Here is a 22060-nt window from a genome sequence, read left to right as displayed (position 1 = left end):
GGAACACGACTGATTTCATATTCATAAACTGGCTAAGATCTTCTAAATTTAACAACATTGTACAGCCTCTCTCTCTCGCCCTACATCCCTCCCCACCTCTCTCACACACACACACACACACACACACACACTCACAGTTTCTGGTGTGAGATGATGTGCATCCCAGACACTGTCAGCATGTCACTAGAGGCCCAGAGAGGAGCCTGTATAGAGGGATTACAGAGAGCTTTGTTTTCTTTTTGCAGGCAGTGCCTCTGTTGTAATATGTGTTTGGCTGAGACACAACATCACTGCTGCCCTACATCTAGTGTGTGATGTGTTCTAGATCTATGATGACGTGTACCAACAAGCTGAGATTTCAAATAACGAATGTGAGCCTGTCTTGATTTTTCAGGCTATCCGACAAACCCATTGCTGGCACAGGAATGGCACAATAATCATTAAACAAGGCTCGTCGTTATTAATATCGGTAAAAGTGCGCAAAGGACAAATTACCTTAGTTTTAAATGGACGAGTGTTACAACCCAAATAATATTCTGTGGTCTATGGAACAGGGAAATTCTTTTGATTTATTCGAAGTGAACCCTCAGCCAAAAGCCCCTCCTAGTGTGATGTAGAGATGGGGCCAGAGAGCAGTTTCATCAGCGTAAATAACGGTTGTGTGAGCTGAGGAGGCAGAGCCGTGATGAGGCTAACCTCCAGGGCGTTAGTCCATTAAGGACCAGATGGTCGTTTTTACCTTGTGTTTGTCTTCTCTGGGCAGGCCTGACGCTGTGATCACACACAGGAAATGGACGGGGATAATGGATGTGCTTGGAACCGGCCGCCTCCCGGCTTAGTTGTGTGTGTGTGTGTGTGTGTGTGCTCCCGAGGTGCCTGTCATTTCCCATCAAGCCTCATGTGCAGAGATGGGAACACTCAAGTCGATTTTACTGGTAGGTTGAAAAAAATATGAATTTTATGAATTCCACATAACCTTTACGGATACCTCCTCTTTTGAAAATGTGTTTTATTTTATTAAGATACAACACTTATCTGAGCAACAATATTATGTACAGAAACAGGCAACCAAAAATGTACAGTCTTGCACAAAAACATTCCATGTGAGTAAGAGACAACTTTCAATTATACCACTGGTGCATTGTATGTATACTTGTGTATGAGGGAGTCAAGAAGTTAAAACTGTCCATAAATAAGTCATAAAAAACGCTAATAACTAACAACCCCTCTCGTAATGGGCCCCTTTCTGCAGGGAGAGGGTCCAGTCGTGTGTAAACTGCACATAGACATCCTGACTACCAGCTAACGGTGACCTGTGGAGGAGCTTCACATTGTCTACATTCTTGATTTGACCTTGATTCATTTGATCGTTATTTCTTCAAAGGGCCAGACATTTTCCGAAGGCCCTTCATTCTATAAAGCAGCCCGTTGATAAAGTCCTGAGGGGGAGGAAGAATGCATGTTACAACGGTTTCTCAAAAACAGAAATACCAGCGTAAAATCACATACATAAAACACCTGACGTCACAGAAACTTGCCTCACCTCTTTTGGCTTGCCACACCCAAGCAATAACTCCTGTAAAATATCAAGAAACAAACAGGTTTGAGTAACAGGAATGGACATTGCTCTCTTGCCTCAGACATTGTGTAAAGACAGCTTGGGTCAAACATTGCAGAAATCCCTTGTCCCGTACAATCGGACAAGCCATAATGTCGATCACTGGATTTCTCCTCTCTTGTTGACATTCAGTACACATGAACTATGTTTCTATTCATGCTGTCAGTGGTAAGATGTTTGGGGTTTTGATACGGTGGTCAGGGTGAAGGGTACGGCTGTGCCGCCCTTCTACACAGCCAAGGTTTGGTGTCCTTGTGTCTCCCATGACAACCTGCTGTACTCACATGCAGTCTGGCTCTCTGCTCCTCGTCAGGCAGCTCCAGAAGCTCATCTATGTCAATCTCTAGTTCTGGTATCTCTTCCTCCTGGAGAGAGAGAAAGGGAGATCATCTATTGAGAGGCAGGTGGTCTAAAACAATAAGAGCTGTCCTTCGCTAATCCCTGAAGTACAATAACATTCTCATGGACACTGGAACCTTGTTTGTTTACCACACAACAGCAGCAAGCAGGGCTCTCTGCCTTGTCCAATTGCTGTTTTCCATTCACTGAGGCCCCCTGTCGCACCCAGGGAAGTAAACAGGGTTGCCCACTGACCCAAAACATTGAGACAGACCAGACTTCCCACACCAGCAGAGATCGCACAACAAAAACAATACTTATAGTGTGACCAAAAATACAAGTTAGAGACACGGTGTTTTCCCTGTTAGCAGTCAAGCTTTGGCATTCATGATGATGGGGATTCTGCTTGCAAAATATGCAACTGACGTTAGGCAGTGTACAGTTGAGTAGGGTTAGGAAGACTGAGAGCAGGAGAATAGCCTGGCGCCATCTGATTTCATGGGTGATTAGCCTAGCTGCTATTCTGTTCTGTGATCCGGGAAGTTGTGATTCCTTTCAATCGGAATGATCATTTAATTGAATAACACATCACAGCTCCAAAGTGAATTTCACTGAGAGGTCAAATGATTTTTGAGGTAGAAGAGGAGCAACTTTTGGATGGAAATGTATAACCAAGCTCTGCCAAAGAAATCTCATCAGCTCTTCAAACTGTTAACCCAATCTTGAACCCGCCAGAGGACTGGCTGCAGACACTGCACAACCCTGAGATGTAACTGATCACCTGACAACCGTAAAGAAAGATTAGATGATGATACAGCACAGTGACTCATCTAAAACAAATACAACGACAAACCCAGTCCGTTCAGATCTGGCCCATGTCTCCATGTAGGACAGCATTTGCAGAAGGAAATCATGATGGCTACTCAAGGCCACGGAACAGTGAGCAGTAAAATATCTGGAGTCAGCAGGAGAACTTTCACGACTTGACAAGTGGGGCCCTTTAAAATGAGTATTTTCCAGTCTGGGGGTTTTAATGGCTGCCCTAGTGAACACACACACACACACACACACACACACAGGTAGGTTTCTGGAAGAGAAGAGAGATAATCAACGAAGGAGATGCTGAGTGGTGTAGGAGATCTATGGCAGCCCAGCGCTCCTGTGTGTCCCTCTCATATCTACTGCCAGGTCTGGCTGTTTGGGATTCTGCAGGCTGGTGTTTCTCTTCAGGAGCAGGGCTGTGCCTGGCTGCTGGTGTTTCTCTTCAGGAGCAGGGCTGTGCCTGGCTGCTGGTGTTTCTCTTCAGGAGCAGGGCTGTGCCTGGCAGCTGGTGTTTCTCTTCAGGAGCAGGGCTGTGCCTGGCTGCTGGTGTTTCTCTTCAGGAGCAGGGCTGTGCCTGGCTGCTGGTGTTTCTCTTCAGGAGCAGGGCTGTGCCTGGCAGCTGGTGTTTCTCTTCAGGAGCAGGGCTGTGCCTGGCTGCTGGTGTTTCTCTTCAGGAGCAGGGCTGTGCCTGGCTGCTGGTGTTTCTCTTCAGGAGCAGGGCTGTGCCTGGCTGCTGGTGTTTCTCTTCAGGAGCAGGGCTGTGCCGGCCAGAGACCCAGCGATGCAGGGATCCTTCTTCTGCCTGATCTCAAGCTGTTACCAGCAAGACTGAGCATCAGGACATTCAAGCAGAAAGTATGCCAGGGAACAGCACTTTAAACGTAGGAGATTCTTGTTCATGTATAAGTGGATGTTCATCAGCACTTTATATTTTTGTGTTTTTTAGTTTGTTTATTTTTACAGTGAAGAGAAATTCTATCATGATCCTGAGCTGAAAATGAACTTTTGAAGTTAGGAGAAGGAGAACAACAGTATCCAGGAATAAGAGCCGACAGCTCCTTTATGCCACGGTATTTTGTCAGGATGTGATGATATGGATATTTGACAGTTTGAAGACCATGCAAACAGCATAAAAGTACATTGCTAATAGAACAGAGTTTGTTAGACTTTGTGTATCATTAGCATACTGGAGTCAGCAGTGGTCACACTGAGCTGCAGGAAACATGAAAACCAAACACTGTTGTTCCTGTTATTGTCTGAGATGTGTAACTAGGTTAGCCAGACCAGACTGTGTTTGCATTCAGAAGGAGGAATCGAAAGTTAGAAGAGTCTTCTCCTAGGAGTTCTGCCTCGTCACACTTTATTTTATTTCCTTTTATGCATGAGCTGTAGACCAATCAGAACAGTCCATAACACAGAGTTCAAAGGTCACATGCCTACCTCTCCTCTGGGGATTGGCTGTCGTGTCAGGATGACTTATCAAGCTGTCAGCTACTTAAGTATAATTACGGTAATGATCGGGGTTTATTACATTCAATAAAAGCTTACATGATTACGTGATTATTACTTTGAGGAATGTCCACCTTTGTCTTCATTGTGTTTGTAAACAAACACACTTAATTTTTTCCTCACAAAGGTGAAGTCGGTGACATCCAGGAGCGGCCGAGGTGACGCCGAGGTGACGCCCAGCGCCGCCGTAGAGCCCGGCAGCGTGTGGACGAATTAGAGACGTCGCTGAATAATGCAGCCAGATCCACAGGAGGACAGACTGTAAAATGCTTCCACGCGGGGAAGGGTGCTGTGTTGTCCTGTGACCCACACAGCACCCTTCCCCGGAGACGCATGCAAAATTCAACACTTGAGCTGACGCATGTGGACAAATCATGGCCTCCATGATCACAACAGTGGCAGGTGGACACCCATAGTGTCTATATGTCCATATGTCTATGGGTGTCCACCTGCCCAACCAAACCTCATCTGAACTCGATTCTGCCGAGTCATCACTTGAATCCGATGGGAAATTCAAATCGTTAATATCATATTTTTTTAAATGTGGTGTTAAGGTAAGTGGTGTTACGGTAATGAGGTAAAAATGTGTGTGAGGCACCATCATCACCACATAAAGGATGATTCTAGTGTTACACGTGCTACGGCTATCTGTTATCATCTCATCAATCATGCAGGGATCCCATTCTACAGAAATAAAGAGCCTTTCCTGTGAGGGGTTCCCCCTCCAACCCTGGTCCAAACAGCCCTGCACACCCCCTTAGCACTCACACAGCCTCTGCCCCCACAGCCTCTGCCCTTTCGCTCAGGACAGCGCAGATAATGTTAGATTACATCAGTCAAAGATTAATTTGTGTGGGAAAAAGGGGATGTTTCTGGTTGTAATAAGTGTCCCTTCCTGTCAGACGTGAGGAGGCTGGGTATTAAAGCTGTACTGCAGCCCCCCTGCTCCCTCTTAGGAGCTCTGCGATTCAGGCCTCGCTCTGCGATTCAGGCCTCGCTCTGCGATTCAGGCCTCGCTCTGCGATTCAGGCCTCGCTCTGCACACCACCCCCTCTGAGATACATTTGCATGTATTACCAGATGGAAGAAGGAGCTGGCGGTTGATAGAATGAGGCACAGGAAGAAGCCATGCTTTGTGGAGTTTATGTTTAGGAAACAGGGGAGCTGCAGTGTTTAAACCCTGGGCATGGATCTGGGAGCACACAGATGTTTCTTAAACATGTTTAAATCCAATCCCCTGCATGTATCTCACACTGGCTTGCTGGTAGGACCCACTGGGAGAAGCCTCAGCTGATTGGAGGAGCTGGCTGTCAGTCACCGACTCGTCTTAGTGGAGAGAACGCGATCCTGTTGAACCTGATGCCCTGCTGGCTTCAGTCTCCCTGCCCTCTGGTGACGATCCTCGGAGGCCGGCTTACAGACTGGTGTCACTGGCCAGCACCATCTCTTCACCTGGACTTCAACACATCACTATGTTTCCCAGAACCACTTTCCTCTAGGCTCTGCTGTCACTGGGATGCACACATCCACGCTCCACATTCACACCACGACATGCCTCTCGTGCCCTCCACTGTCGCCTGGCATCCTGAGACCATATGGAGGGGCTTTCTTGGCAGAGGAGGACAGGCTGGAGGGCAGCGACCATCTGGGACGCTCTGCTTAAGCCCCTCCGGATGAGGTTCCTCTCCAAATGAGAAACCTCATCCGCCGCCCTCCCCGTCACAGCATCCAAGCCGGGCTGCGACGCTTGCTGTCATCCGACCCACATCCGACCCACATCCATCAAGCTTCCGATCCCGTCCCCTCTGACTTGTTTCCTGCAGGCTGACACATCCATTCCCCTGTTGCCATGGCATCCCAAGGGAACGCCCAGCAAATTGATGTGTCGAGGCTCTGACATAACATGACAGAAGCCCACCCTTCAGCAGCTTCAGTTACCTGTGAGGCTTCCTGCTGTGGTCACAGCGGTAAACCTCTCATGTTCTCAGACATGCTCAGACAGCAAACCAGCAAGGAAGCAGGTTTTAGCCCTGTCTGAACCTGTGACACAGTTGGGGGGCAAAATGTTTACATCCTCCTGCTCAGAATAAGCCTGCGTGCTTCACGAACAGAAAACAGATCACTGTGTCAGGGCGATGAGTGTTCCTGCTAGATATTGTTACCTCTTGTCAAGTACAAAGCAAAGTGATGCAATGTAGAAGTGATGTAATGTTATGTAAAATACTGTGCCGTGAGTATTCAAGGTAGGGTTTTATCTTATCACTGAGCAGTGTTACCACCCTGGAGCAAACTGCAGGCTGGCACAGCAGCCTTTCCATACACCTCCAAGATGTTCCGGTCAAAAGAATTGGCAAAGCAGTCGCAGCAAGAACGTTAAAACAAATCTGTGTCTCCACACCCACACCTGTTTTCAGTTCTTCTAATGTCACCATCGCTGTCTCTCCCCCCACACACACCATCGCTCTCTCTCTCCCCACACACACACCATCGCTCTCTCTCTCCCCACACACACACCATCGCTCTCTCTCTCCCCACACACACACCATCGCTCTCTCTCTCCCCACACACACACCATCGCTCTCTCTCCCCCCACACACACACCATCGCTCTCTCTCTCCCCACACACACACCATCGCTCTCTCTCTCCCCACACACACACCATCGCTCTCTCTCCCCCCACACACACCATCGCTCTCTCTCCCCCCACACACACACCATCGCTCTCTCTCTCCCCACACACACACCATCGCTCTCTCTCCCCCCACACACACCATCGCTCTCTCTCCCCTCACACACACACCATCGCTCTCTCTCTCCCCACACACACCATCGCTCTCTCTCTCCCCACACACACACCATCGCTCTCTCTCTCCCCACACACACACCATCGCTCTCTCTCTCCCCACACACACACCATCGCTCTCTCTCTCCCCACACACACAGATTCCTGTGTGCTCCCTGCCTCTCCTCCTGGGACCCAACACAGAGTGAGTGAGTGTGTTTGTGGGAGTGTGTGTGTGTGTGTGTGTGGAGCCGACACCAGCATGGTCCCTACCTCACAGTCTAAGAGCAGGTGCAGCTGTCCGTCGATCCACTCCTCGATGTCCAGCCTCCTCTGCAGGTCCTTGCGGTTGTACTTGACTGTCAGCTTCCCCAGCTTGCGCTGTGTGTTCTCTTGGGTCTTGTCCGAGGTCTGGAACATCACCCTGGACTGGGTGCTGGGCTCAGAAGCCATGCCTGCTGCTAGCCACAGCCTCTGGAGAGAAGCAGGGAAACACTCACGGCTCTCTCTCTGTGTCACTACCCTGCTCTCTCGCTCTCTCTCTCTCTCTGTGTCACTACCCTGCTCTCTCGCTCTCTCTCTCGGTCTCACTACCCTGCTCTCTCGCTCTCTCTCTCTGTGTCACTACCCTGCTCTCTCGCTCTCTCTCTCTGTGTCACTACACTGCTCTCTCACTCTCTCTCTCTCTGTGTCACTACCCTGCTCGCTCTCTCTCTCTCTCTCTCTCTGTGTCACTACCCTGCTCTCTCGCTCTCTCTCTCTCTCTCTCTCTTTCTCTGTGTCACTACCCTGCTCTCTCGCGCTCTCTCTCTCTCTCTCTCTCTCTCTGTGTCACTACCCTGCTCTCTCGCTCTCTCTCTCTGTGTTTGTCTTCCCCTCACCTACTCGTGTGTATTAGTCTCGTCCTCCTCTCTCTCCGCTTTCCCAGTGCGTCGCTCTCTCCGCCCGGCTCTGTCTTCCGTTACCTATGTTACCTCTCTTGCTCCAGCTCTGCTGCTATTTGTCTTGCCTGCTTCGGCTGTGTCTATCTGCTCCTCTCCCTCCCTCCCTCCCTCGCATTATCCCTCCTGCTCCCTCCCTCCCTCCTCCTCCCTCCCCCCTCTAGCTCACCCGTTCTCTTCACTATGTGGAGGATAGTAACGCGATACGTCTGTGTGTGTGTGTGGGTGTATGTGTGTGCGTGGGTGTTTGTGTGTGTTTGTGTGTGTGTGTGCGTAGACATTAGTGCACGTGTGCCCCAGTGTACTACCTCTCTCTCTGCTAAAGGAAAGAGCATAGGTCAATTGGATAGTGATAATACAAGGAACGAGGGAAAAGGGCAACGGAAATACTGCCCAGTTAAAGTAACACTCACTGAGGTTCATACTGCCCAGTTACAGTAACACTCACTGAGGTTAATACTGACAGATGCATCTTTGGACCTTTTATAGTTTCATATTGAGCTGAATGAATAAAATAATATTTAGAAAATAAATAAACCAATTTTGAGATGGAATTGGTGAACAGTGGCTGCTCTTTCCAACGTAGTCTTCTTGTTTTGAATGCAGCATCACTGTGTGGTGGTCTCTGTTATTCCACCCATTACTATGAGAGATGACTTCACTGCTGAGTGTAAGATACCCTTCTTACCATTTATAACAACTCTTATCAGGTGTACGTTCAATAAGCCTTGAAGTCAAATTAGCATCCTCTATTACACCTACATAAATCATGCATGAGCAGGATAAAGTGAGGGCAAATCCTGTTTATGAGAATTCATGCTTAAGGAAACACGTTTGGCTACATCCAGCGCTAAGACAAAGTCAAATATCGGCTTTTGGCAAATAGAGACTTGCATCCCTTGTAGCACTCAGAGCCAAACTCGTAAACTACAACAAGAGGGCCAACAATGGTAAGAACTACAACCAGAGTTTCCACAGATCAGGTGGCGATACGAACAATGCAGATCTGTTTTTGTTTTGGCAGTGTGTGTCGATCAGCTGTAGACGTCCCTGCCAGCCCGCTGAAGCACCGTCTGTTACCAACACTCAATTATTAAGCACCTTTGCCAGCTCACCTTTCCAGGCAAACAAATTCATTCATCCCGTCCCCTGATACTGAGTTCTGCACCATCACACAGACTGTGAGAGATAGCAGGGACCAGGCTGGCCACCTCCCTCCACCTCCCTCCACACCCTCCACCTCCCTCCACACCCCTCCACCTCCCTCCACACCCCTCCACACCCCTCCACACCCTCCACACCCTCCACCTCCCTCCACACCCCTCCACACCCTCCACCTCCCTCCACACCCTCCACCTCCCTCTACACCCCTCCCTCTACACCCCTCCCTGTGTGTGTGTGTGTGTGTGTGTGTGTGTGTGTGTGTGTGTGTGTGTGTGTGTGTGTGTGTGTGTGTGTGTGTGTGTGTGTGTGTGTGTGTGTGTGTGTGTGTGTGAAATTACTAACGTCTGGACTAGCCAGAATGAGGGTCTCTTTTCTGAGGTAAATTTCTACATTATTGACGGTATGGAAAACACCTGCACGGCCCTTGTCGTGCTCCTGTAAACCAACGCGAGACTGCCACCTTGTGGTTGAAAACAGAATTGGCAAATATATGGTGTAGAGAAGAAGCCATGACAAAGATGCTAATATTTTTTGTAATGCAAACTTTACATCTTTATTTATCTAAAATAATGTTTTATGTTAAGAACGAAGAAACCTAAATATTTGAATAGTCTCATGCCTACCAGTTATTTTAGTCAGCTAAACTCTATATCAAGCACACAAACTGTTCTCAAAATTGCACCATTAACGTCGTAAAACAATAGCTAATTTATACATAAATATAATTGATCATGCTATTTATAAATACGGGATTTTTGAGAGGCTACATCTGACCAATATTACAGCATACCCTTATTGATTTTTTTTATAGTCTACTCTTTAATAGTCTACTCCATACAGTAAATTTACACCACTTATTTAAGATCTATTCCTATATGTTGAATGTATTCACCTTCCTGCCAAAGTAAATTCCTTGTCTTTCATCACCATTTCTGATTCTGATTCTAATGAATAGGAGTGGCACTTTTCCTGGAAATTGAGTCATCACATCCGACGTAGGCTGCTGGGGTAGAATTACACTTCCTGTATCTCTCACAGGTAACTCACTGGTCGAGAGAGACACACCTAAAGAGGAAATAGAAAACCATTCCTAGCGTTAATTTAGAATCTATGAAGACTTGTAGGCCTACATTTAGGTAACTCCTAATTTTTTGTATTAAACTGGAACTGGAGGTAAGTAACCACCTAAGTGTTTGGTTGTTTGACAACATTATACGAATTTGTTTCTACTTCTCAAGATTTCGATAGGACGACTTGTGAAACTAAATGAATCGGTGTACATGTGTTTTGATACTTGCCTTTTCTTAAAACAAGTAAAGAAACTCACTTTTGTAGATTTTATTCTGTCCCAAACCTTCTTGAAATACCATTTCATTTTTTTACTATTTCAGATACCAGTGGAATATCTTTGTGGATTTGTTGTTTTGGATTTGTACTATGACTTATTTTCCAATTGGATTATCAGCAGCCTTTGTATTGCTTCAGTTATTTTTTCTTGGCTGTTCGGAGGCCCAGGATTTCGGGGAACAATGTCTAGAAAAATACAAGAAGGGTCGTGAGAATTTTATTCTCGACGCAGACGACTCAGTCAACGACGGTGCCACATTTATCGCCTCACCAAAAGTTCAGCGCTACAAGGATTGCGTCCGTTCCTGTTGTAAAGACCCGAAGTGCAATGTTGCTTTCATGGAAGGTGCCGTTGAGGAGGGTCTCATCAAGTCGTGTTTTCTCTTTGATTGCCTATACAAGAAGGAATACGTCTGTCGATTTGTCAAGAAGACTGGATACATAAGCTACATCCTAGACACCGTTTATGAGAGTCACCTCGCAGATAAAGTGCCACCCAGTAAGATATTTATTCATACCAAAAATTATGTTGATCCACGTTCATGGAATACACAATATCCACAACCAAACCTACACCTGGAACATAAGCAGTGTGAAAAGGGAAAGTTATTTTCTGAACTGTTTTGTTGTCAGACAGACAGACTCCTGAGAAGTAGGATGAAGCAAGGCCTATACTTGACATGTCTACACAGGCCAGAGATCATTCCCTCCTTTTACAGTGTTCAGTTTCAGCTCCTAAACAGAGGAAGGGGAGGGAGGGGGGAATGTGTGAGAAAACAGTTCTCTTGGGAGTTTATGGTTTGGAAAATTAAGGAACAAAAGTCCTATCCAGTTTAGCAGTGCAGTGTTCAGAATGCCTGGTACACAATGCATGGTATTGTATTGTACTAGCAGCCTTATGTCCCCACAGGTAGTTATCATGTCGTCTGTACAATATCACGCTATCTAGCTTCATGCATCAAACTTCTCTCGTAAGCTTGTCATATCCCTAACATTATCACATGTCATATCCCTAACATCATCACATGTCATATCCCTAACATCATCACATCACATGTAATATCCCTAACATCATCACATCACATGTCATATCCCTAACATCATCACATATCCCTAACATCATCACATGTAATATCCCTAACATCATCACATCACATGTCATATCCCTAACATCATCACATATCCCTAACATCGTCACATGTCATATCCCTAACATCATCACATCACATGTCATATCCCTAACATCATCACATATCCCTAACATCGTCACATGTCATATCCCTAACATCATCACATATCCCTAACATCGTCACATGTCATATCCCTAACATCATCACATATCCCTAACATCGTCACGTCATATCCCTAACATCGTCACATGTCATATCCCTAACATCATCACATATCCCTAACATCGTCACATGTCATATCCCTAACATCATCACATATCCCTAACATCATCACATGTCATATCCCTAACATCGTCACATGTCATATCCCTAACATCATCACATATCCCTAACATCATCACATGTCATATCCCTAACATCGTCACATGTCATATCCCTAACATCGTCACATATCCCTAACATCATCACATCACATGTCATATCCCTAACGTGATGCTGTGTGTCCCTCCCCCAGATGAGGATGATCTCCCCCCCCTGGCAGACGCGGGGCAGGACCGCGTGGTCCAGCCTCAGGACACGCTGATTCTCAACGGGGTCAAGAGCAAAGACGACAAAGAGCTGGCCTCCTTCGAGTGGCACCAGGAGGCTGGAGACTCTGCTGCCGTCATGGAGGTGGGGGTCACCTTATGCCTGTTAAGAACTACACTGACAAATCAGCTGTATGCATACTCTGATAGTGTGTAACCCATCATGGAAAAACACCCCTCGAAACATTTACATTACATTTACATTTAGTCATTTAGCAGACGCTCTTATCCAGAGCGACTTACAGTAAGTACAGGGACATTCCCCCGAGGCAAGTAGGGTGAAGTGCCTTGCCCAAGGACACAACGTCATCTGGCACGGCCGGGAATCGAACTGGCAACCTTCTGATTACAAGCCCGCTTCCCTAACCGCTCAGCCACCTGACTCCCGAAACATTAAACTTCAACCATTAAGCGCTCCAAAGTTCTGATTCAAAGGTCAACTAATTCTTTCCTATTTCCTTCTTTGGTAGAAAACCAGCTTTGATGATGAAATCTCGGTGTCCAACCTGACGCCTGGGATGTACAAGTTCAAGCTGACTGTCACAGACTCAAGCGGGCAGACAGATTCCACAGTGGTGACAGTCCTGGTGCTGACTCCAGAGCAGTCTGAAGGTGAGTTTGGTGAGAGGGCTGCGTTCCTCAACCAGACAACAGCACTGCATGCTGGGTAAGTTGGGATGTTATGGGTGACAGTGGCTTCAGATTTAGCTGTGTCTGCATCAGTCAGCCCACAAGAACACTGTCAGCAGGGAAATGAGAAACCACAGATGTTTAGTTTGCTAATGGCCGAACACTGCCCATTTCTCATCACATTTTAATTCAGATGCTGATTTACATGTACTGTTTAGCTGAAATATGAATTGTAAAAACTTACAGCAATGGCGGTCAAAGGATTCTGCCCCTGACGCAAGCGGTTCTTAATACGGACCAATCACAGCCAAGGGGAATCCGTAAAATCGCTCTGGATAAGAGCGTCTGATAAATGACTAAATGTAAAATGACGGACAGACGGAAAATCAGGAGGTGCACGTAGAGCTCTCCGAGGGGCTCGGAGAGGGCGTTCCCTGTGTCCGTCTCCGTAAAAACGGAGAAGTATAAATCGGCTCTAGTCTCTTGCATCCTGTCTCGTTCTAATGTGAGACCGTTCTGGTGTATGGGTCCCAGGCACTAGCTCCAGGTATTAGGGTTTGTCCCTAGCATAAAGCTGGACAATGAACTTTCTCTTGATATTATATTTATTAAAGTGAGCATGATGCCCTTTCTGTAGTGAGTGTAAGATGAAGAAGAGTATCATCCTCATGTATTATGTGACTCACCTTGAGTCACAGCCAAGTTGTTTCTGTCCTCGGGCTTGTTTATGTTTCTGTGACACATCTGAAAGCGATCTCTCACCTTTTGAAGTAACATATGAAGCAGCGCTGCCAGCAGATGCTGCTCGATGCCGCTCGATGCCGCTCGATGCTGTGCACCTAAACTCACTGTGAGTGTAAATGAGGCTTTGTGAAAGTTGATGCATGGCAAAATGTGCACATTGTCTCTACAATCTCAAACACATTTTTGATGTGAAGTATTCAGCTGTTACCGGTTTAACTTGTTAAAGTTAGTGTTGATTGCAAAGGGTTTCATTTGAGTACATGACATGGAATTCCCTGGCAGCATTTGCATGAGTTGCTTTAACAAGCATCTCTTCCTACACAGCTTTTCATAATAAAAGGCTGTGATCCTTGTCGCAACAAGTCTCCTTTATTCCTCACTGGATGATGATTGGATCCACATTTCCAGATAAAGACTCACTCATGTCCTAATTACCTTGTTCTGTCTTGTCATACTGGCATGTGAGGATTGAGGTTTGAAACAGTGTGTCTGTTTGGCATTGGTTGCTGTGCCTGAAATCTGAAATATTTCTGAATGAGTTCCACTTCCTGTTTTGGGGTGTAAGACACAAATGTCTTTAAATGTTACCACACCACTTTCAGGTTCTTGATAGCCACACAGTAGGGCTAGACAGGTTAGCTGTTAACGACAGACGGTATGGGTAGCGCCACACAGGAATGCTAACCTGTCACAACAAGGCTAACCAGGTGAGCATCAAACAGCATGGCTAGCGCCACACAGGAATGCTAACCTGTCATCCCAAGGCTAACCAGGTGAGGATAACCAGGTGAGGATAACCAGGTGAGGATAACCATGTGAGCGTCAGACTGGGAGGAGACGGCAGAAGGGCAGGAAGCTCGGTGCAGTTACTTGAGTGGTGCTTTCAGGGTTAGTCCAGCTGACCTGAGGACTTTGTCTGGAACAGGAATAGAGTCAAGTTGTGGTTGTGATTTTCTTTCCTGGCTGCCCTTCCCTCTCTCCCCCCCCCCTTCCCTCTCTCCCCCCCCCCCCTTCCTTCTCTCCTCCCCCCTTCCCCCACAGCCAAACCTGCCTGTCTGGTTTAAGCTTGGGTTTCAGCTTAGAGTGCATATGCACCACTGTTGATCTTAAAGGGGCAGTTGGTGATGCTGTTGAATTATCTCTGTGTTCAGTCTTCATAGCTGGTGGGGCTTCAATGATTTCCTACCTCCTAGACAGAGAAGAGACTTGATCATTCTTTCATTTGGCTTAACTATTAACAAGCCCCTGCTCTGATGAGAGTCAGGAATGTTTCTGAAAGGAGCAAGCTAGGCCCTTCATGCCAGCCCACAACATTTACAGCTCAATTGCCACCTCTTTACATGAATCACAATTGACAAAGGTTTGTGATGGACAATTCAAGTGGGCAGATAGCCCCCCCCTTTCATCCAAGTCACATGATGTAGTTCCAGTGTAGTCTTAGACATTGCTGGGTATCGGTTTGTCTGTGGATTCTTGCTTGTTCACGTATTGTGCTGTTCATTAAGCCGTTACTGATAACATCTGAGATCTGCAGTTCAGAGCTATGAATCACATAGTTTTGAAGTGTGCTGGCACATAGGCTCTTCCTGTATCACTTCTGTGTTGTCTCATCTGTTTTCTGACTAACCTGGTCTAAAACTACCCACCCACCACACTGGTTATCTGCACCAGATAAACTAATCTCACTTTCCAAGAAGATTTTGGCCAACATTTATTTTGGACCTGTCTCAGTAGACTGTCTACAGACAGTAGACAATCTGTAGACAGTAGGTTATAATGACCAAACAAGGCATTTTGCACACGATTGTGTGAACATTAAAAGCCATGATTTCCCCTGCTGTGTGCTCCTCCAAACCACTGCATGTAGCATGTAGATCACTGTATACACGGTGATCATGTGACTTGCTGTGTGATCATGTGACCTGCTGTGTGATCATGTGACCTGCTGTGTGCTCCTCCAGACCACTGCATGGTGCCCATGAAGGTGGGCCCCTGCCGCAGCTCCTACCCCAGGTGGCACTACAACGCCGCCTCCAGGAAGTGTGAGCCCTTCACCTTCGGGGGGTGCATGCCTAATGCAAACAACTACATGACCGAGGACGAGTGCAAGAACGCCTGCCGAGGAATGTCTGGTACTACACACACACACACACACACACATACACACACACACCCTCTGGCTTTACCACACACACACACACACACACACACCCTCTGGCTTTACCACACACACACACACCCTCTGTCTTTCTCACATACACAAACCCACACACACACATTCACACACACACACTCTCTTTCCACCCATATTTCAGAATCAGAATACAGTTTAATAGCCAAGTAGTTTACACGACAAGGAATTTACTTGGTACTGGCTGTAAATTTTGAGAGTGAACTGCAGGTTGGTGTGACCTCTGTGTGTTGACCCTGTTGTAGAAAACCACCTTTCTGGTCGCAGTGGGCCTCTACCAGCAGCTAAAGGTAAGGCTTCTGTGGAAAACAGTGAGTGGAAACACAACCAACTTCACCTTGCCACCACAGTAATTATGGGAAACATTCATGGTGTGTGTGTGTGTGTGTGTGTTGTAGGCGAGATGTGTGGGAAGCCGTGCGAGTCAGGCCAGTTTAACTGCTCCAATGGCTGCTGCTTGGACCCGGGGCTGCAGTGTGACTCTGTGGAGCAGTGTAGCGACGGCTCAGACGAGGCTTCCTGCGAGTACCGTGAGTTACCGCAAGCTCACCGGCATGGCTATTTACCTTGTCAAGACTCAACTTCAACTGCAGATGTTTATTTCCAGGTTTCATGTGGTACACCAGTGATGTGTAGTAATGTACAGTTTTTAAACTGCCCTGTTCCCGCTCTTTCTCAGTGAATAACAAGTTTAAGATTCTCCTGCAGATTCCTGTTGATGAACAAAAAGGTGAGAAGGTTTGGCTTGCTGCTTTGGGGCTGTGGTTCCAGGATGACTCTGGCTTTATACCGCTGTGCTGCTTGGAGCTCTGCCTATGGCTACGTTTCTTTTAAGGCAAGGTCGGTTCTTCACATCTTCCTCCTCTCCCTCCTCCTCCTGATCAGTTCGCTGTACGGAAACTCCTGACACAGGCAACTGCAGAGACAGTTTCACTCGATGGTACTACAACCCTCTCCACCAGAAATGCTACCGCTTCAACTACGGCGGTTGCCTAGGCAACGAAAACAGGTTTGATGACAAGGACACGTGCATGAGGACATGCAGGACGGTGACAGGTGAGCACTCACACCTGACAGGTACAGCCTGTAGTGATGCTAGCTGCAAGGGCAGGTCTAGGCCTTCTCTCCTGGGGGGGCATGGGGTGACATGATGACAACATAAATCATTCAAACATTGTAGTTTAAATAATGCCAATGATTATAGCATTAATATTATTGAATGAAATGTACTATAAAGTGAAAAATATATTTTTTTGCATTGGGAGTTTTGGATGGACAGTCTTTTTTCTTGTCTAGTAGTCGACACCTCTTTGATCCTTCAGCAGCTTAAAAATAAACACGGTGTACCAGGAACTTGCAGAAATTGTGTCGAAACACAAATTATTATTTTGTCTCAAACTATCTTTGAAAAAACAACCCGATCACACATCTCCCATGTGCCTACAGAACAAGACGTCTACTCCAGAAAAGAGGTCTTTGAATACCAGAACAATAATAACAAGTCAGGTCAGTAGTTCCTGTTGAGTTGCTGTTGCTCTGAAACACACCTCCTACAAGTCAATGTGCTGTCCTTTGTCCTTCAACATTGAAGTCCTCCTGAATTCCAGTCCTCCTTGGACACCCTGACAACTTGACCATTAGAAATCAATTCTTCTGCCTCGAGCTTCTGAGGTCACCGCTGGTCACAGATGTTTTAGTGTTGATGAAGTCGGCCTTCTCTCAGGACTGATTCTGTCTGCTCCCCCCAGGCCCTGCTGGGTCTAGCAGCCTGTACTGTTCTGCTTCCCCCAGGCTCTGCTGGGTCTAGCAGCCTGTACTGTTCTGCTTCCCCCAGGTCCTGCTGGGTCTAGCAGCCTGTACTGTTCTGCTTCCCCCAGGCCCTGCTGGGTCTAGCAGCCTGTACTGTTCTGCTTCCCCCAGGCTCTGCTGGGTCTAGCAGCCTGTACTGTTCTGCTCCCCCCAGGCCCTGCTGGGTCTAGCAGCCTGTACTGTTCTGCTCCCCCCAGGCCCTGCTGGGTCTAGCAGCCTGTACTGTTCTGCTTCCCCCAGGTCCTGCTGGGTCTAGCAGCCTGTACTGTTCTGCTTCCCCCAGGCCCTGCTGGGTCTAGCAGCCTGTACTGTTCTGCTTCCCCCAGGCCCTGCTGGGTCTAGCAGCCTGTACTGTTCTGCTCCCCCCAGGCCCTTCTGGGTCTAGCAGCCTGTACTGTTCTGCTCCCCCCAGGCCCTGCTGGGTCTAGCAGCCTGTACTGTTCTGCTCCCCCCAGGCCCTGCTGGGTCTAGCGGCCTGTACTGTTCTGCTTCCCCCAGGCCCTGCTGGGTCTATAAGCTTGTACTGTTCTGCAGTCATGAACTACACAATGCTGGAACTGAGCATGCTGGGCCGGCTGTTCATGGGCCCGTAAACAGCCAGGTCCCGTGGCCCGGCCGTGGTGCCCTGCAGGCCGCGGTGCCCTGCAGGACGGGGTGCCCTGCAGGACGAGGTGCCCTGCAGGACGAGGTGCCCTGCAGGACGCGGTGCTCTGCAGGACGCGGTGCTCTGCAGGTCCTGACTGATGTTGTGTGTTTGTCCTGTCCTCGTCTCTGCAGTGGTTGCGATCGCGGTGCTGCTGGGCGTGGCCATCTTCATCCTGCTGGGGGTTCTGTGCTACTGCTTCCTGAAGGGGAGGAGTAAGAAGCAGCCCCAGCACCAGAGGCCTGCCACCTCCCAGGTCACCACCATGGAGGACACGCAGAGGCTGGTGTACAACACCACCACCAAGCCTGTCTGACCCCTGACCCCGCAGCAGCGAATGCAGGCTCCCCTCCGCTCCAGAGGAACAGGATCATGGTTCAAACCCAGTTTCCACTCATATATGTTTGATTTGAGAGACTTTGAGTAGGTTTGATGTTCATACGCATAGTTTTCTTTGAGCAAAGTGGCAATGGTTTCTGTTAAATATTAGGCTTTGTGACTCCGTATGTTGTGCTTGTGTTTTGATGCAGTAGAAATCGTGTTGTCGGTCAAGGAGTTTTGCACGTCAGGTTATAGTCATGCAGATGTAGACATGATTCTTGTAAAGTGCTGTAATAATTAACCAACGTCCTGCCATAGTTGCTCGGTAAGTTTTTAAATTTAGTTTAGTTTGAGTTTATCATTGTTTTACTTTGAATGTGTGCTGGTGTACATGATTTAAATTTACATTTAGTCATTTAGTAGACGCTCTTATCCAGAGCAACTTACAGTAAGTACAGGGACATTCCCACCGAAGCAAGTAGGGTGAAGTGCCTTGCCCAAGGACACAACGTCATTTTGCATGGCTGGGAATCGAACTTGGCAACCTTCAGATTACTAGCCCGATTCCGTAACCGCTCAGCCACCTGACTCCCATAATGCCCTTTGTCTTAATAGTAAGAGGAAGTAATATTGTATTTTAGTTTAAGAGTTTTATTTTGTAGTTTAATGTGTTATTTGCATTTGAAAAATTGGGGAAAGTAGGTTAAGTTGGGGATATATATATATTCTTTCAACCTTTCTTTTATTTGCTTTTGTATATAGCTGTAAATTTCATTTAGAGATTCTGTTCAGTTAGAAATCCTCAATTCTTAAATAAATTAGAAAATAACAAACACAATTGGAGTCCTTGTTTCATTATGCAGGATATTCATACAGTTAACATGATGTCATCACATTTGGCTTAATCTTATTCACCTGCCTCACTGCCTCACTGCCTCACTGCAGGCTATCAAAGGCCATGGTTGTCCTGGTGATCCAGGGGCGTAGGTTTCATCATACATTTTATGTCGTGTGTATTATAAAATGTATGTAAAATGTACACATTTGATAACTTTACCCTTTTTGAAAACGGCCAATCTGTCGCGCAAAAAAAACAGGCCCCTGACGTCATCCCTGATCCCTTGTTCCAAAGGGAGGGGTGTGACTGTCTCGAGCAGGCCTGGGGATTGATCCTGCAGTACCGGTACGGAGGCTGCAGGTGCGAAGCAGATTAAGTTGCAGTCCCACGCTCCACCACCAGAGGGACACATTGGGTTACTTTTTACTCACGGTACTGAGAGCCCTTCACCTGTAACTGTAAATAGTCGTAACGGGCATAAAACTTACACAATCACATTCATTTTGTAAAAAGGTACAGTCCTTTTTTATCAATAGACGAGACTATTCTGTAATATAAGCGAATTAAGCATTTCATGTACGAAAGGATTAACTTTATACATATTTTCAATTTATTTGGGTTTTACTTTGTGAGTTGCTATCGTAACAAGATGGTTTGATGAACTTATTTGGGGGGGGGGGGGGGGGGGGGAGCAGAATGCGCATGAATCATTTCAGGGTTCGTTTGAGCCGTAGTTGGCGTTCTCCAAACAAACACTGAAGTAGGCGGGCTTTGGCAAGCGCTGTTCAGAGTTCGTAGGCTTTCGCAGCTGATTCGCAAGTCAGTAAAGGACAGGACAAGGATTTCAGATCTAGTTGGACAATGTAGAGGAAAGTAACGGAGCAACAGGGATTTAGAAGTAGGCCTATCTACATTTTTCATCAAGAATAGCGCGGTCGGAGTGTCCTCCAAACTCAAGATTGGGTAAGTGTCTTGCGGCACAATTTGAGGGTAAATTACTAAAATGTATAAAAACTGAACTTATATAGGGTGTAGACAAACGTCCGCCAATACAGAAATGCGTTTTAAGAATATCCAATTTGAACTAATATAACTAAACTTTAGCGTGTTTTCTCAGAATGCTAAACACTTTTAATGCGTGTTTTTTTGTCATTACACTGCCCATCAGTGTCTTCGATCAAGGCCGCAGAGCTGTTAATGTGTGACATTCCTCAGTGTTTAGTCTGCTGAATTCATATTATGGTCAGCCATGTCAAACATGTGGTCCTGCTGTCCAATGTTGAACTGTTAACCCGTGTTAAGTCATAGACTGGTGTTGGCTTTTATTACAATCACAACTGTGAATATTCATGATCCTTCCCGTCTACATCCCAGGTGTGCGTCGCTACTGTACTGTACGGACACATCCTTGTAGATAGTGACCAATATTCTGCTACAAACAACTCTAAATAGAGCTATGATATTTCCATAGCTAGATCGGGGCTAAGGCTCGAGGCCATGGCGGGGACCGAGTTTCGGGGCAGATAAGTGATGTTTGTTCTAAAAAGTATCACTGTTGACTGAACTTTGATCGGCTTGTGTGACCTGCATCATTGTCGGTGTTTCTTCCTGGAGTGGCCTGGACAACAGAGTTTAGCAGCTTGACATCCCAAGCTACTGAATCATTCTTCTTAGCCCCCATTATTTATGTGTAATTCATCTTCTTTTATCAGATTTCTTTCACTTGACCTAGCAAACCCAATTGCTTCTGCTAATGGGAGATAGAGTGGGAGAAAGAGAGGAGGTCCTAACGGCAGGCTGTTCATCGTTTTAAAGAATTTCCCCACCAGCCATTGACAGAGAATGGAACAAAATCAATCAGTTGCTAATGAAAGGTCTGTCTCTTTGTGAAACATCCTTGTCTGACATATCAGACAAACCCTCACTGGACCCCGTATGCACACGTTTCCTCTATAGACACAGACATGCCACTCTAACCCACTCCAGAAGACCCTCAGGGCTCGTGTTTTAGTTCTATTAAGATAAGAATACTTTCTTGTTCTGGGCATTGGCACACTGTAATGTTCCCTTTCCATTTGGCACTGTATGCTGCGATGCACCGAGAGGAAAGACAGTATTTTGCTGACTGATTGTGGCGCTGACACGGGTTTAGCTGCACCCAGTGACTTTCACACCTCTGAACTTGTGTCTTTATCTCACCCACAAAGTGACTGAAGCTCTCATATCTGTGTAGAGTAAATCCCTTAAGAGTGTCCTACAAGTCTGCCTATAAACACAAACAACCTGTGTTTTTGGAGTCAAGCTTAGCTCAGTTTGACGTGGCATGAAAGCTTATCGAATGCTCTCAGGATTAGGTCGACACTTGTCTTTATGGAGAGAATGGTAATCACATCTTGGTGGTATGTTGTGTTGCAAACACACATTTGGAAATGTGTCTCTAATGCAACGTCTGTGGAGAACTGTCTGTTTCAAGACATTTGCTTCCTTCGAGTTATCTGTTCTTGACTTGTGTGACCTTAAAGTTACAACAACCTCTGCAAGATGGAGCGACAAAATCCAGACAGAGTTAGAGGTCAGTCTTGAAAGAAAACAAGACTATCGAACGTTGAAAGAGGAGAAGGTGTGTTTTGTTTTATGTAGTGCTC

At 46.7% G+C, this 22060-nt stretch overlaps 3 protein-coding genes across 5 annotated transcripts in view; 2 read left to right on the top strand and 1 right to left on the bottom strand.

Moving 5' to 3' along the window:
• Positions 1-1043: 1043 nt before the first annotated feature.
• ppp1r14d (protein phosphatase 1 regulatory inhibitor subunit 14D) lies at positions 1044-8057 on the bottom strand. Of its 2 annotated transcripts, XM_067243598.1 has the most exons (5): positions 7952-8057; positions 7344-7544; positions 1903-1983; positions 1544-1576; positions 1044-1439 (listed from the first exon to the last, which is right to left on the bottom strand). In XM_067243598.1, exons 2-5 carry the CDS (start codon positions 7521-7523, stop codon positions 1371-1373), a joined length of 363 nt encoding a protein of 120 aa, XP_067099699.1. In that variant the 5' UTR covers positions 7524-7544; positions 7952-8057; the 3' UTR covers positions 1044-1370. The 2 variants fall into 2 exon arrangements, with proteins under 2 accessions (XP_067099699.1, XP_067099700.1); XM_067243599.1 differs by lacking the exon at positions 7952-8057 and having other exon boundaries at positions 7344-7886.
• A 2159-nt stretch (positions 8058-10216) lies between these two features.
• Positions 10217-19431, top strand: spint1a (serine peptidase inhibitor, Kunitz type 1 a). Its single transcript, XM_067243826.1, has 11 exons — positions 10217-10348; positions 10567-11021; positions 12167-12324; positions 12710-12851; positions 15575-15745; positions 16050-16094; positions 16203-16334; positions 16484-16534; positions 16690-16860; positions 17251-17310; positions 18391-19431. Exons 2-11 carry the CDS (start codon positions 10613-10615, stop codon positions 18570-18572), a joined length of 1521 nt encoding a protein of 506 aa, XP_067099927.1. The 5' UTR covers positions 10217-10348; positions 10567-10612; the 3' UTR covers positions 18573-19431.
• An 827-nt stretch (positions 19432-20258) lies between these two features.
• The window catches only part of LOC136949443 (pleckstrin homology domain-containing family G member 3), a 33289-nt gene continuing 31487 nt past the window's right edge, over positions 20259-22060 (top strand). For both annotated transcript variants that reach the window (XM_067243735.1, XM_067243734.1), the window contains exon 1: positions 20259-20378. The gene's annotated coding sequence lies outside the window, so the exon portion shown is untranslated. The remainder of the gene's footprint in view (positions 20379-22060) is intronic.

Source organism: Osmerus mordax, chromosome 9 (assembly GCF_038355195.1).
Source record: "Osmerus mordax isolate fOsmMor3 chromosome 9, fOsmMor3.pri, whole genome shotgun sequence".
Taxonomy (NCBI): domain Eukaryota; kingdom Metazoa; phylum Chordata; class Actinopteri; order Osmeriformes; family Osmeridae; genus Osmerus; species Osmerus mordax.
Note: the sequence above shows the minus strand (reverse complement) of the source record. Positions and strands in the feature narration are given on the sequence as shown.